The sequence below is a fragment of the Schistocerca americana genome, chromosome 3, assembly GCF_021461395.2.
Source record: "Schistocerca americana isolate TAMUIC-IGC-003095 chromosome 3, iqSchAmer2.1, whole genome shotgun sequence".
In the NCBI taxonomy this organism is placed as follows: Eukaryota; Metazoa; Arthropoda; class Insecta; order Orthoptera; family Acrididae; genus Schistocerca; species Schistocerca americana.
Window position 1 is genome coordinate 107,623,617 of NC_060121.1, and position 16,929 is coordinate 107,640,545.

Genomic DNA, 16,929 nt, shown 5'->3' on the forward strand with positions numbered 1-16,929 from the left:
CTTCGTCATCAGTAGCAACTGCAACTTACGTTTATGTACCAAAAAGTAAACACTTAAACGGTGCAGTTTCCAACAGATTTTACAACTTTAGAGGGGAACTGTGAACTGGAATTAGAATCAAGTAAGATGATTCCATAACTACTGAAACAATTCACTGAAAATCTAGAAGGATTTTATCAGATCCCTTATAATGAAAAGACAATAAGAATAAGTAGGCAGAGTGGGTGGTGGGGCATATCATGTGTCTACGTCTTTTTGTGTGTGTGTGTGTGTGTGTGTGTGTGTGTGTGTGTGGGTGATTGTGTATGTATCTGTGTGTGTGTGTGTGTGTGTGTGTGTGTGAGGGGGGGGGGGGGGGGGTGCGAGTGGGTATGTTGGGGCGTGTGAATGTGTGTGGTGGTGTGCATATAATACACTTTTACTTTGTATTTTTATGGTACTCTATGAATTACGTTTAATATTGGTCTTCTGCTATTGCTCTTTCGGTCATTATAAATATTTTCATTTTTATTTATGGTCTCCTATTGAAACAATCTTCCTATAGACTGAGAATTCTATTTATTATGGAAAACTGTTTAGAGAAGATATCTGAACGCTGCGAAAATTTGCAATTGGCCCTAAATAATTAAGAGAGTGATGTCATTCACATAAGTGCTGAAAAGAATCAGTTAAACTTTGGTACACGATAGATCAGTCCAATCTAAACGCCGTAAATTCAACTGAATACGTAGGAGTTACAATTACGAACAACTTAAATTGTAAAGAATACATAGAAAATGTTGGGAGCGGGGGAAGGCAAACCAAAGACTGAATTTTATTGGAAGAACACTTATAAAATGTAACGAATCTACTACAGAGACTGTCTACATTATGCTTGTCGGTCCTTTTTTGGAGTACTGCTGCGCTGTCTGGAATCCTTACCAGGTAGTAGTAATGGAGTATATCAATAAAGTTCAAGGATGAGAAGCATGTTTTGTATTATCGCGAAATAGGGGAGAGAGTGTTACGGATACGATACAGTATTTGGGATGGCACCATTAAAACAAGGGCGTTTATCTTTGCGGCGGAAACTTGTCACAAAATTTCGTTCACCACCTTTCCCCTCAGAATGGAAAAATATTTTGTTGGCACCGATCTACATAGGGAGGAACGATCATCATAATAAAATAAGGGATATCTGAACTCGCACGGACAGATATAGGGGTTCGTTTTCTCGCGCCTTGTTCAGGAGTGGAATAATATAGAATTATAGTGAAGGTAGTTTGATGAACGCTCTGCCGGAAACTTAAGTGTGATTTGCAGAGTATCCATGCAGATACAGATGTAGATGCAGATGTTATGGCAGAAGAATGCCATGTCTGTATATATCCCATTATGATGGTGATTTTCTTTTGCTAGATTTTCTAGATCTCGAGTGCATACAGCCATTCTTCAATGTCCCTATTTGCTTGTTGTACCTGTCATTGAAATTTCTCTCTGTCATCCTCATACATTTATAGTTGCAACTGTTACATGCTAATACAAGTAACATAAATAAAATTTTACGCACACACACACACACACACACACACACACACACACACACACACACATAGACAGTCCAAAATACAGTTTTAACTACAGAATCATAAATCTCACAGAAATATAACTAACTGGAGCAGAAATAAGTGTCATAAGAAAACACCTAAAATACAACATTAACAAGAGTGGACTAACAAATGCAGACATATCGTAATAGAAGCAGAACATACTCTGTCACGAGACAAAAATATCTAACAATGACATAAATGCTGAACTAGTCAGATAATTAATGAAAAAGCAAGTAAATGACTTCGTCAGAAATAAGGATTCACGTAGAAACATAAGGAAAGATGACAAAGGAATACCAAAAATTAAGTCAACAAAAAAAAAAGGCCTCAGGAAACGGGCAATTGCTGCAAAAGCCAATAAAACACTGTAGTGCTTGTAGATAAACAGGAATACACGAATAAAGGAAACACCTGTAACAGAAACATAACATCTGATAACTAATATCTTATCCAAACAACAATTATAAATAAAAACTTCATTAAAAATGCAGAAACCACAATCACAAAAATGAAACAAATTACTAAAAAAATACCCAGCAGCACCAGTGCTCAGACGGTAGTCCGGAACACGTAATGAAAATTCTCCCACGAGATAAGTTACTAATTAATAGTTGTCCTACATATCTCATTGCATAGTTCGCATCAAAATACTTCACTAAAAATTCTAAACCATTGAACAACAGAAATGTATAATAGTCCTTAGAATCAATCTAAATAATAGGATATCATTTATTGTGAAAGACACGTACACATCAAACCCCTTGATGGCATAAGTAACATTACAAAATAACGTCTGACAGGAAAATCAAAAAATCCTACCATCACAATAGAAAAACTTATACAGATCATAAAAGTGATCATCAAGCAAAACTATTTTCTTAGAAATAATTTAAAAGCCAAGATCGCTTAAATAATGTTTACTGGATAACCGGTTTCAACACACTAAAGGTGCCATCAGCGGATCTGAATGTATCGTTGTATCCAAATGGTTTATAAATGTTGATTTATATTCAGATCCAATGATGGCACCTTTAGGTGTTGAAACCGGTTAGTTACCCAGTAAATACACTCCTGGAAATTGAAATAAGAACACCGTGAATTCATTGTCCCAGGAAGGGGAAACTTTATTGACACATTCCTGGGGTCAGATACATAACATGATCACACTGACAGAACCACAGGCACATAGACACAGGCAACAGAGCATGCACAATGTCAGCACTAGTACAGTGTATATCCACCTTTCGCAGCAATGCAGGCTGCTATTCTCCCATGGAGACGATCGTAGAGATGCTGGATGTAGTCCTGTGGAACTGCTTGCCATGCCATTTCCGCCTGGCGCCTCAGTTGGACCAGCGTTCGTGCTGGACGTGCAGACCGCGTGAGACGACGCTTCATCCAGTCCAAAACATGCTCAATGGGGGACAGATCCGGAGATCTTGCTGGCCAGGGTAGTTGACTTACACCTTCTAGAGCACGTTGGGTGGCACGGGATACATGCGGACGTGCATTGTCCTGTTGGAACAGCAAGTTCCTTTGCCGGTCTAGGAATGGTAGAACGATGGGTTCGATGACGGTTTGGATGTACTGTGCACTATTCAGTGTCCCCTGGTCGATCACCAGTGGTGTACGGCCAGTGTAGGAGATCGCTCCCCACACCATGGTGCCGGGTGTTGGCCCTGTGTGCCTCGGTCGTATGCAGTCCTGATTGTGGCGCTCACCTGCACGGCGCCAAACACGCATACGACCATCATTGGCACCAAGGCAGATGCGACTCTCATCGCTGAAGACGACACGTCTCCATTCGTCCCTCCATTCACGCCTGTCGCGACACCACTGGAGGCGGGCTGCACGATGTTGGGGCGTGAGCGGAAGACGGCCTAACGGTGTGCGGGACCGTAGCCCAGCTTCATGGAGACGTTTGCGAGTGGTCCTCGCCGATACCCCAGGAGCAATAGTGTCCCTAATTTGCTGGGAAGTGGCGGTGCGGTCCCCTACGGCACTGCGTAGGATCCTACGGTCTTGGCGTGCATCCGTGCGTCGCTGCGGTCCGGTCCCAGGTCGACGGGCACGTGCACCTTCCGCCGACCACTGGCGACAACATCGATGTACTGTGGAGACCTCACGCCCCACGTGTTGAGCAATTCGGCCTCCCGCATGCCCACTATACGCCCTCGCTCAAAGTCCGTCAACTGCACATACGGTTCACGTCCACGCTGTCGCGGCATGCTACCAGTGTTAAAGACTGCGATGGAGCTCCGTATGCCACGGCAAACTGGCTGACACTGACGGCGGCGGTGCACAAATGCTGCGCAGCTAGCGCCATTCGACGGCCAACACCGCGGTTCCTGGTGTGTCCGCTGTGCCGTGCGTGTGATCATTGCTTGTACAGGCCTCTCGCAGTGTCCGGAGCGAGTATGGTGGGTCTGTCACACCGGTGTCAATGTGTTCTTTTTTTCCATTTCCAGGAGTGTAGTATTTAAGGGACCTTGGCTTTTGAATTATTTCTACAACAGTGTGATCGCCCCACTATGCACTATGTGTTCACTGCAAAACTATTTTCAATTAAAATCATTCTATTTGCAAAATGAACACCTGCGATTGGGAAGCCTAGTCCCATTTATAGTAGCAAACAACCTAATTATGGACGATATCATATGCTTCATAGATGAAGTACAAGAACATATAAACAGTTTACGCAGAAAGATATATAATATACACTGCAATGTTCAGTTCACTTTCGAAACAGAAGTACAAGAGGCAGTACACTACCTCAATCATAAAATCTATCGACGGACACAGTCTCAACATTTCCAGAAAAGAAACAGCTACAGGCATGATAATTCACAACAAATGAAACAACACACAGTCTCAAAAAAAAAAAAAAAAAAAAAAATAGCCATCAGGTATATCGTTCACAGAATGTACAAAATACCTCTTCGAATCACCAGGGTGAACTGAACATTATCATCGATGTAGGACTAAACAATCGATACAGCAGCAACAAGGTACACAACTTGTAAGATATGATTACAAGGAAAATACAAACAGAAAAGAAGAAAACTGGAAACAGTCGAAATACACCAAGGGGTATAGGTTAAAAATAGTAAAAAATTGATCAAGAGAGTTTCGAAACAACTTTTCCCATTCGTGTATCACATGCACATTTATATACCACACATTTTTTAAAAATTGAGTCCATGTCTGTCAGAATGTATATTAGAATGTCATGCAAAAATTTGAAATTCACTGGTCAAAAACTTCAAGTATTTTGCTAACATCCCCTTCACATATTATATATACATTTATGTAATTTATGTCCCACATATAGAAAGAAATATGTAGCCTGTGCCCATACAAATGTGTATTAGAGTCCCGTGTAAAACTTTGAACTTCGTGGTTGATGAACCTTTCGTGATTTTTACAATATGTACAGGGTGGTCCATTGATCTTGACCGGCCCAAATATCTCACGAAATAAGGGTCAAAAGAAAAAACTACAAAGAACGAAACCTGTCTAGCTTGAAGGGGGAAACCAGATGGCGCTAAAGTTGGACCGCTTGATGGCGCTGCCATGGGTCAAACGGATATCAACTGCGTTTTTTTTTAAATACGAACCCCCATTTTTTATTACATGTTCGTGTTGTACGTAAAGAAGTTGGACCACTTTTTTCCCTTTCTGATAGATAGCGCTAAAATAGTCACAAACATATGGCTCACAATTTTAGACGAACATTTGGTAACAGGTAGGTTTTTTGAATTAAAATACAGAACGTAGGTACGTTTGATCACTTTATTTCGGTTGTTCGAATGTGATACATGTACCTTGGTGAAGTCATCATATCTCAGAAAGCATGCTGTTACAGCGTGATTACCTGTAAATACCACATTAATGCAATAAATGCTCAAAATGATGTCCGTCAAAGCAATGCATTTGGCAATACGTGAAACGATATTCCTATGAACACCGACGTTTTTGAGAGTCCCGATTCTCGCGCAATTTGTCTGCTACTGATGTGCGGATTAGCCGCGACAGCAGCTAAGAAAACACCTACTTGGGTATCATCATTTGTTGCATGTCGTGGTTGACGTTTCACATGTGGCTGAACACTTCCTGTTTCCTTAAATAACTTAACTATCCGGCGAACGGTCCGGACACTTGGATGATGTCGTACAGGATACCGAGCAGCATACATAGCACAGGCCCGTTGGGCATTTGATCACAATAGCCATACATCAACACGATATCCACCTATTCCGCAGTTGGTAAATGGTCCATTTTAACATGGGTAATGTATCACGAAGCAAATACCGTCCGCACTGGCGTAATGTTACGTGATACCACGTACTTATACGTTTGTGACTATTACAGCGCCATCTATCACAAAGCGAAAAAAGTGGTCCAACTAAAACATTCATATTTCTTTACGTACTACACGAATTTGTAATAAAAAGTTGGGGTTCGTATTTAAAAAAACGCAGTTGATGTCCGTTTCACCTATGGCAGCGCCATCTAGCGCGCCAACCATAGCGCTATCTGGTTTCCCCCTTCAAGCTAGACAGGTTTCGTTCTTTGTAGTTTTTTCGTTTGACGTTTATTTCGTGAGATATTTGGCCCGGTCACGATCAATCGACACCCTGTATTCGTGGGAACCTCTGTGGTAATTTTTGTGACGTATTTGCTTTCTTTCTGTCTCTCGAAGTCCCAAAGCGTAGTTTTGTGCCTAATATTCGATGGCGTTAAATGGTTCAAATGGCTCTGAGCATTATGGGACTTAACTTCCGAGGTCATCAGTCCCCTAGAACTTAGAACTACTTAAACCTAAATAACCGAAGGACATCACACACATCCATGCCTGAGGCAGGATTCGAACCTGCGACCGTAGCGGCCGCGCGGTTCCCAACTGTAGCGCCTAGAACCACTCGGCCACTCCGTCCGGCGATGGCGTTTAACAGGTTTCTTCATCTTCACAACATACTGTCACATTTTTGACATCGCGTCCCATCGCTTCCTCTGGTCAGTACCATTAGACAGCCATACTGTACCTCTACGTAGCGCAGCTATCTCTTAAACCTTGACGACGTCTTTACAAATAGATATTGTCTTTCTGCTATACATTCTTTCAGTTGTGTATCATTTTAAGCTTTGAAGATTCAATTGACAATTCAAGGTCAACTGTCGTCCTCAAAATCTAATAACCCAACCTTCAGTTAGTACATGAAATGTATTCCCAGTTCCAAATATGGACTACCATCAGTTGTATAATGGAATGACGACAGTGAAAATTTCTGCAGCACCGGGTCTCAAAGCCGGATTTCCTGCTTATCGTGGACGGTCGCCTTATCATTTGGCTATCCAGACCCAAACTTTCGTATGTAGTCAGTCCTTTTTCTACAGCCTGTACTCGTACCTCCATTATGTATGTTTCCGTATATGGGAGACATTTTACGTTGAAGTCGATTGCCCGGTGCCTGCGGATACATGCGATGCAATGGTGCTTGTATTATTCTGAATTACGGTGTAATATTCCTTCGGACATGCATTCAACGGGCATGACGTTGTACTTTATTACTTCTTTACTGCCAACTGTTTTCGCGTCATATTTCACATATTGTATGCACATATACCGCTGAAGGTTAATGAAGAATTATATCATTTTGCGACACATAGTTCAGGGAATATGATGTAATGAACAGTGAGATGCCTGAAAACCTGCTGCACGATGCATGAAGTTTATATTTATTATGTCTTTGCTACTCTCTTTATTCGCAATAAATTTTGCAGACAGTGTCCACATATGTTACTGAATGTGCCTACAACATTATAGTATTGTATTACACCTACACTGCTCAACAAAAACTTGGAATACTATCGTAAAATGTAGTCTGTGATACTAGAGGTCTCATGTGCTATTGAGTTACAGCCCAAATACCGGACGATGTTAACTACTCCCATGCTCCGTAGCCGTTTCCATTCATGTATACGTACCGCTGCTGCAGGAGAACATCGCGAGCAGTCTAGTATCAATAAGAGCTTCGTTAAGTTTGTGCTCAGCGATGCAGTAACGTGCGACGTGGAGACATACAACACTTTGACGGAGCCAGGACACTGGCTTTACTTTCAGCAGTCACAAACAGTAAGATGTTGCGGGTAGGTTACATGTAACTCGAAGTGGTGTCTCTAACGTGTGAGGAAAGTACAGAGAGACAGGAAATGTGAACGATAGATCTCGCAATTGTCATCCTCGTACGACAACACCAATGCAGGATAATTTCCTTTCCTCCAACTGTCGATTCTCTGGCACCAAACATCAGCTTCCAGAAATACTGTAAATGAATTCTCCCATGCAACAGCGAATCGTATCTCAGACCAAACAGCGCGCTGAAGATTCCATCAAGATAGCGTTGGTTCCAGAAGAGAAATTACAAGTTTTGCACTGAACCAACGGAATCGACCCAAATAAAGGAGCTGGGCTCTTGCACGTCAACAGTAGACTAGATTAATGTCATGTTTACTGATGAGACCAGGATTGGTTTGCGACTGGACACTGGACGTGTTACGGTATGGCGAAGCTCTGGACGACACAAGGTCCAGGAAGTCGATCCGTTTGCAGATGGAAGTGCAATGTTCGGGGCAACAATAATGGTGTGACAGCGGACCCCCCTAATTCCCACCGACGGCAATTTGGCCCGTCCCCGATACGTCCAGGATATCCTACAAACGATTATAACGCCATGTAGATGTGAAGTCGGTGACAACTTTATTCTAGTCGATGACAATGCAAGATCGCAAGCGTACTCTAACACTGTCTCGGTGTCTTCGAAGATACAACATCAACCGAATGCATTGGCCAGCACAGTCCCCAGACATGAATGCAACTGAGCAGGCAACGGACCAGTTGAAGGTGGCTTCTGCACAGCTTCCGAATCCACCTGAGACTCTTCAGGACCTCACTGAAGGTGCCATTGAGACGTGGCGCCTCATACCCCAAGGAAAACTTGATGGTCTCATCCAGAGCATGCCCCGCACAGTTGAAGGAGCCATCCGTGTGCGGGGACACATTCACTACTAACGACCAACAATCATCAACATGAGTAAATCATTTTCATAGTTTGTGTTTCAACGTGTACACTTAGGAGGGAAGCCGCTTTATTTTGTAATAATCTTTGTTAATTACCAAAATCGTTTATTTTTTCACAAGGATTTATGTTTATTTTCTTAATGAGCTATAGTACAAACCTCAATGGGTGTACTATAAGATATGATTGTAGTAAACTCTATGATATTTCAAGCTTTTGTTGACGTTGTAAGTAGGCTGTTTATGTGTTTGTACAGGGTGTTTCAAAAATGACCGGTATATTTGATACGGCAATAAAAACTAAACGAGCAGCTATAGAAATACACCGTTTGTTGCAATATGCTTGGGACAACAGTACATTTTCAGGCAGACAATCTTTCGAAATTACAGTAGTTACAATTTTCAACAACAGATGGCGCTGCGGTCTGGGAAACTCTATAGTACGACATTTTCCACATATCCACCATGCGTAGCAATAATATGGCGTAGTCTCTGAATGAAATTACCCGAAACCTTTGACAACGTGTCTGGCGGAATGGCTTCACATGCAGATGAGATGTACTGCTTCAGCTGTTCAATTGTTTCTGGATTCTGGCGGTACACCTGGTCTTTCAAGTGTCCCCACAGAAAGGAGTCACAGGGGTTCATGTCTGGCGAATAGGGAGGCCAATCCACGCCGTCTCCTGTATGTTTCGGATAGCCCAAAGCAATCACACGATCATCGAAATATTCATTCAGGATATTAAAGACGTCGGTCGTGCGATGTGGCCGGGCACCATCTTGCATAGCCGGCCTGTGTGGCCGTGCGGTTCTAAGCGCTTCAGTTTGGAACCGGGTGACCGCTCCGGTCGCAGGTTCGAATCGTGCCTGGGGCATGGATGTGTGTGATGTCCTTAGGTTAGTTAGGTTTAAGTAGTTCTAAGTTCTAGGGGACTGATGACCACAGCAGTTGAGTCCCATAGTGCTCAGAGCTATTTGAACCGTTTGAACCATCTTGCATAAACCACGAGGTGTTCGCAGTGTCGTCTAAGGCAGTTTGTACCGCCACAAATTCACGAAGAATGTCCAGATAGCGTGATGCAGTAATCGTTTCGGATCTGAAAAATGGGCCAATGATTCCTTTGGAAGAAATGGCGACCCAGACCAGTACTTTTTGAGGATGCAGGGACGATGGGACTGCAACATGGGGCTTTTCGGTTCCCCATATGCGCCAGTTCTGTTTATTGACGAAGCCGTCCAGGTAACAATAAGCTTCGTCAGTAAACCAAATGCTGCCCACATGCATATCGCCGTCATCAATCCTGTGCACTATATCGTTAGCGAATGTCTCTCGTGCAGCAATGGTAGCGGCGCTGAGGGGTTGCCGCGTTTGAATTTTGTATGGATAGAGGTGTAAACTCTGGCGCATGAGACGATACGTGGACGTTGGCGTCATTTGGACCGCAGCTGCAACACGGCGAACGGAAACTCGAGGCCGCTGTTGGATCACCTGCTGCACTAGCTGCGCGTTGCCCTCTGTGGTTGCCGTACGCGGTCGCCCTACCTTTCCAGCACGTTCATCCGTCATGTTCCCAGTCCGTTGAAATTTTTCAAACAGATCCTTTATTGTATCGCTTTTCGGTCCTTTGGTTCCATTAAACCTCCGTTGAAAACTTCATCTTGTTGCAACAACACTGTGTTCTAGGCGGTGGAATTCCAACACCAGAAAAATCCTCTGTTCTAAGGAATAAACCATGTTGTCTACAGCACACTTGCACGTTGTGAACAGCACACGCTTACAGCAGAAAGACGACGTACAGAATGGCGCACCCACAGACTGCGTTGTCTTCTGTATCTTTCACATCACTTGCAGCGCCATCTGTTGTTGAAATTGGTAACTACTGTCATTTAGAAAGTTTGTCCGCCTGAAAATGTACTGTTGTCCCAAGCATATTGCAACAAACGGTGTATTTCTATCGCTGCTCGTTTAGTTTTTATTGCCGTTTCAAATATACCAGTCATTTTAAAACACCCTGTATGTTGGCAGCGCTATGTGGCGTTCTGCATTAATAACTCTGACAGCGCTGTGCGCACTCTGTAAGAGACTCTCTGGATGGTCAGACTCAGCAGTTGGAAGTTAGCAGTCAGCGGTGATGGAAGTTGGAGGTGAACTACCAGCAGTGATGGAAAATGGTTCAAATGGCTCTGAGCACTATGCGACTTAACTTCTGAGGTCATCAGTCGCCTAGAACTTAGAACTAATTAAACCTAACTAACCTAAAGACATCACACACATCCATGCCCGAGGCAGGATTCGAACCTGCGACCGTAGCGGTCACGCGGTTCCAGACTGAAGCGCCTAGAAACGCATGGCCACACCGGGCGGCCAGTGATGGAAGTTATGAGTGAGTAGTCAGCATTGATTGACGTTAGAGGTTTGAAGTGTTAGCGAAGGCGGACGATCTGGACGTGTCCGACTTGGAGACTGAATTTTATCCATGATTGTATAATTTTTGGAACTGGATGTCATGGTCGATTATACACTTTTTGAACCTGTTGCCACATTCTACATCTACATGTACATCTAAATTTATACACAGCAAACCACTGAACGGTGTGTGGCGGAGGGTACTTTACATGCCACTGCATTACCTCCCTCTCCTGATCCAGTCGCCTATAGTTCGCGGGAAGAACGACTGCCGGGAAGCCTCCGTGCGAGCTCGAATCTCTCTAATTTTACAGTCGTGATTTCCTCGGGAGTTATTAGTAGGGGGAAGCAATAAATTCGATACCTCATCCAGAAAGGTATACTCTACAAATCTGGACAGCAAGCTACACCACGATTCAGAGCGCCGCTCTTGCAGAGTCTGCCACTTGAGTTTGTTAAACATCTCCGTAACTATCGTACGGTTCTAGGCACTTCAGTCTGGAACCGCGTGACCGTTACGGTCGCAGGTTCGAATCCTGCCTCGGGCATGAATGTGTGTGATGTCCTTAGGTTAGTTAGGTTTAAGTAGTTCTAAGTTCTAGGGGACTGATGGCCACAGATGTTAAGTCCCCGAGCGGTCTAAGGCGCTGCAGTCATGGACTGTGCGGCTGGTCCCGGCGGAGGTTCGAGTCCTCCCTCGGGCATGGATGTGTGTGTTTGTCCTTAGGATAATTTAGGTTAGGTAGTGTGTAAGCTTAGGGGCTGATGACCTAAGCAGTTAAGTCCCATAAAATTTCACACACATTTGAACTTTTTTTTGTTGTTGTCCCATAGTGCTCAGAGCCATTAGAACCATCTCCGTAACGCTGTCACGCTTACCTAATAACCCTGTGACGAAACGCGCCGCTCTTCTTTGGATCTTCTCTATCTCCTCTGTCAACCCGACCTGGTACGGATCGCACACTGATGAGCAATACCCAAGTATAGGTCGAACGAGTGTTTTGTAAGCCACCTCCTTTTTTGATGGACTACATTTTCTAAGGACTCTCCCATTGAATCTCAACCTGGCACCCACCTTACCAACAATTAGTTTTATATTATCATTATACTTCAAATCGTTCAGTACGCATACTCCCAGATTTTTTTACAGAAGTAACATTCTTAAGATAAACACATTGTTTGCTATGTAACAAAATCTTTCCTTTGCCAACCACATGACTATTAGTAGTTACAGCCTTCTGTAGTTAGAATCTTTTATTTAGCTCGCAGTATTGGTGCTTGCGGCATTGCTGTAGTTCGTGTAATGAAGATTTTTGTGAGATAAGTGACTTATGTATAGCTTCTTATTCAGGGGCAATCTTTTGAGTTAATTTTAGAGTAGTCAGATCGCGTTGTCCTTGAATATTGTAACTAATGAATACGAGAACTTTGAATTGTGTTTGTCAGGAATAATTCTGTAGGTCAGATATGATATGATGAAATAGCAAAGTGACAGTACGTTCACTTCACTCAGCAGTTTCTGAATTAAATTATGAAGTTTCATCTTCTCAGTTATTTCAGTTCATATGGTTCAAGTGGCTCTGAGCGCTATGGGACTTAACTTATAAGGTCATAAGTCGCCTATAACTTAGAACTACTCAAACCTAACTAACTTAAGGACATCACACACATCAATGCCCGAGGCAGGATTCGAACCTGCTACCGTAGCTGTCGCTCGGTTCCGAACTGTATCGCCTAGAACCTCTCGGCCACTCTGGCCGGCACCTATTTCAGTGCATGTAAAAAATTTATAAAAGAAGTTTCAAGGTATGTAGTCCAGGAAATACGACAAATATGATGTCATAAACAGTGAGATGCATGAATAACTGCCGCAGCGTTCAAGACGCTCCAATTTAGTACTTTATTGCTACTGACTCCATTCGCAATACATTTTGCAAACAGTATCCACATATGCCGCTGAATGTCGCTACAAAATTATCTTATTGTACATCAATAGTTCAGGAGATATGACGTCATAAACTGTAAGCACAGGGCCAGGCGCTACGTGGCACGGACGTGGACACCAGTTATAAATAAGTACTTGGACAGTACCGTGTTTCTCCGTTAGTTAGATGACAAACAAACTGAGCCGTGTGTCGGCTCTCGACATATATCGCGCTGTTAAGATTGTTCTGAGTCCTTCCATTCCATCGTTAATTGATTCTTTCATATTTATCGTTATGCTGCGTACGATTCTGTTAAGATTCCCCTCTGGCGGCGTGTCTGGTCTTATGGATCTTCGAGTCGTTGCTTCCTGTTAGCCTTTTGTAAGGGAGTAAGATCTTTGGGTGGATGGCCAGTTTGGTGCCTAGCGGTGACGAGTCGGTCGGTCACATTTTAAAATCGGGAAGGACCGCGGCGTAGCGTGGCGGTGGAGAGTTGGCTGTTGTTCCGAGAACAAGCCGGTGCTCTATCCTGGCGGTGCGAGGCGTGTGGGACGAGTTGACGGAACAAGGCTGTAAGCTCTTGCTGTGACCACCAGGGGCCACCGCTGTGGTTCCGAGTCACTACTTGGTGGGAGCGGCAACGGATGTCTTTAAATTTTCCGTCTGGAGGCGGGAATGATGGACTAGTAACTCGCCTAACCTGAGGAGTGGTATTTCGCCTCCGTGGGTGCAGAGACGACGAGGGCTCCGGTGACAGAGCGCGTGGCTGCGCGACTGTGCCCAGTTGGGTACGCTGGCAACGTGGACACGGTCGGGTGCGAGGAGCGTTTGTATCGGAGTTCACCTGCTGTTTCTCTGATAAACTGCAAGTTAAGTTGGTTAAAGATTTAGATGTTAATTGAAGAATTTTGGTTTGTGTTACCAGGGTCTTTTCAGCCTTGTGACCTCCTGCGTTCGGGTTTCCTGTCCCTGTCGCCGGTGTATTTATAGACAGTGACCTTTTCCGCTTCTTATTAGTACAGCCCGGTAGGAAGTGTATTTTTGGGCAGGGATTATTGTTTTTGATTACATTTTTTTCTGCCTTGTGGCCTCCTGCGTTCGGATTTCCTGTCCCCGTCGACGATGTAATTATAGACAGTGATCTTTTGACTTCTTATTAATACTGCATGGGAGGAAGTGTATTTTTGGGCACGGATTATGGTTCATGATTTGATTCCTCCTCCTCCCGTGGCCTCGCGTGAGGTCGATGTGATTGCTGAACGTGAGGCGTTGTGGGTCTGTGAGTCCAGCTTCTAGCCTCAGCATCCTTCGGGAGAAAATTGTGGTCGCGCTTACAGCAGGTTGGTTAATTATTTCTATCCCAGGAGATTTTGGTTGCAGGACATGGTATTAAAGCTGTTAGTTATTGTAAAATGTTAAATGGTTATAGATTACTCTGATTGTTTTTGGCCACCGTTTAAAAGGGTTAAGTTTGCCTTTCATTGGTGAGTTCTTTAAAATTGCGTGGCTTTGAAATTGTTAGGTACTGTAAAGGGTGAATGTATCTTTACTTTGATTGTTTTAATCTACTTGGCATCCTTTGAAAATGCTAGTTCTGCCTCCCTGTTAGCGAGCCCTTGTAATTTTATACCTTGTTGTGCCAAAATTTTAAAGAAGTGGCTCCCTACATATTCGGTAGCAAAATTGTAAGCAAATTGGTGTTTTTCTTTCATTACTTGGAAAGTTTTAATTTTGTTATTAAATGCTCCATCAAAGTATGTTTTAAGTAAAATGGCTTGGCTATTACCAGTAAAATAAAGTTTTTTAATTTCATTACTTGGAAAATTTTGATTTGTTATCAAATGTTTTAGCAAAACTGGTTTTAAGTAAAATGGCTTGGCCGTTAACTCTAAAGTGAATCGTTTTGAAAAGGTACTCATGCCTGCTAGCTTTTTTGTATCTGTTCCTGGACAAGTGGTAAAGAAATTACCTTTAATGGTTGAAGTAATCAATAAAGATATTATAAATTGCAACTCGACAGTAACCAATTAATACTGGCCCCGTTTCCCAACTGTGGGGTTTTCCCTGATTAATTGCAACACTCTCGTCTCACTAACCAACAACGAAAAGGAAAATTAACTGTGAGTCAATGCCTTGAATTTGTGGTGGCATTACAAAATATTAATTTACGGTCGTGTAGTTACAGGTATTAGTTTTCTAATTGCGACCAGCAGTTCTCTTCCGTAAGAACATGGAAAATTTGACTGTGGTGTGTTTTTACCGTTCATATGTACAGTAAACTTACCCGATTTCTTACAATTACTTTATGGTCGCGTCTGTCGTGTCAAACCTGTATTACGTATTTATCACATTTTGTTGTCGTATCCTACCTGCAAGTATGCGCCTGTTGGGATCCGAGATGTATCCAAATCTGTTGATGACGTCCTGGGGGGCGTCCAGCCACTTGGCGTCGATCCCGGCGTGGCAGGCGAGATGCGCCAGGTAGAGGAAGAGCGGCCTCCCAGTGTCGTGCTCAGCTATCAGCCTCTCCGCCTCCTCCGTGAACACGTCCGTCACGTAGCGACCAGAGTACTCCCACGACGTCGTCATGTTCTCTCGCATGTCGTAGCCGCCACCCACACCCTGCACACACACACACACACCGATCCGATCTCCTTTCTTCATTTCTAACGCATTTCGTCGTCCCATTGTTTCATAAGAAAGCGCTATAGTGGCAGTAAGGAACTGCGCAACTGTTCGAGACGCTCAAAAAGCAGCGGGCCAGAGGCTGTACAATGAAGGGGTCGTAATGCCGTTGCTTAAGGAAGAAGGCGTGATCCCTACAACAGCGCCGTAATCCCTATAACAGCGGTGAAGCCCCATACTTGCCGCGAGACACGGGCGCACACCTACGTGACGACAGAGTGAGAACGCGTACTCTTCGTCCGTCCACTGTACTCAGTAGTGTTGAAAACAGAGGAACAGCGCACTGAATGGCCGTTGCAATTCCGACGCTCAGTTGGTCCTCTGGGACAGTGACAGGCATTGTAACATGTTGGTCTTAAATAATTCATTATTTGGGAAGCTTCGGATGCCCGCCCTCCTTCCGCTCTGAGTAAACACAGCACACCCCACTGCTCTTAGTTTAAGGGGACCACACCGTGCTTCAGGTAGAAAAAAAATCGATTTTCGGTTTTATCATATTTCGGTAGATTAAGGTTTTATTTAAGTAATCTGAAAAGTATTTTTTTCGAGCATTTAAAGAGCATTTTCCTACCACGTGTGTTTATGTGCCACGTCCATTTTTCCGTCACACACTTTCCTGCATATACTTTGGATCTTTATATCCCCTACATTCCACACTAGGGACATTTTTTAACTCCACAGTCTGTTGGCTATCCTTGGAATGCAACGGTCCTTTTCTTTCTGCTATTAATAAACAACACGCTTTCAAACAAGCGGTTGGTTTTGTTCAAGTGTGATTGAAAGATTGAAGGTAAACTATGGGCAGGGAATAATGAGAAATACAGATAATCTGGAGGCAATGAAGAGAGATGTTTGGGCCATATTATTCTACGGATGATAAGCCATGTCATGGATTGTGTCCATCAGGAGAAAATTCGTGGTGCAAATACAATAGGGCTCAGGCAAATGGAGAATCTTATTCTCACCAGCATTCTCTTTCTGCTGCTGTTATTACAGCAATTAAACCTATTTTCAGAGACTTGGATCATCCTGAGCTTCTAAGGAAATGTCTGCATGGGCAGACACAGAACCCAAATGAATGTTTCAACAGCATAATTTGGAACCGCCTTCCTAAAACTGTATTCGTAGGCACGCATACAATGAAACTAGGCGCTTATGATGCTGTTATTACATTCATTTGTGTTAATATTGAAAAGTGTTGCGTACTGAAAAAGCTGGGAATTAATCCTGGTGAAAAAATGATCA

The 16,929-nt window shown here is 43.4% G+C and overlaps 1 protein-coding gene across 1 annotated transcript in view; it reads right to left on the reverse strand.

Moving 5' to 3' along the window:
* LOC124605897 (arylsulfatase B-like) overlaps positions 1-16,929 on the reverse strand; it is a 109,558-nt gene that overhangs the window by 42,596 nt on the left and 50,033 nt on the right. The window contains exon 5 of the mRNA XM_047137844.1: positions 15,369-15,621. Coding sequence (XP_046993800.1) covers positions 15,369-15,621 — 253 coding nt within the window. The remainder of the gene's footprint in view (positions 1-15,368; positions 15,622-16,929) is intronic.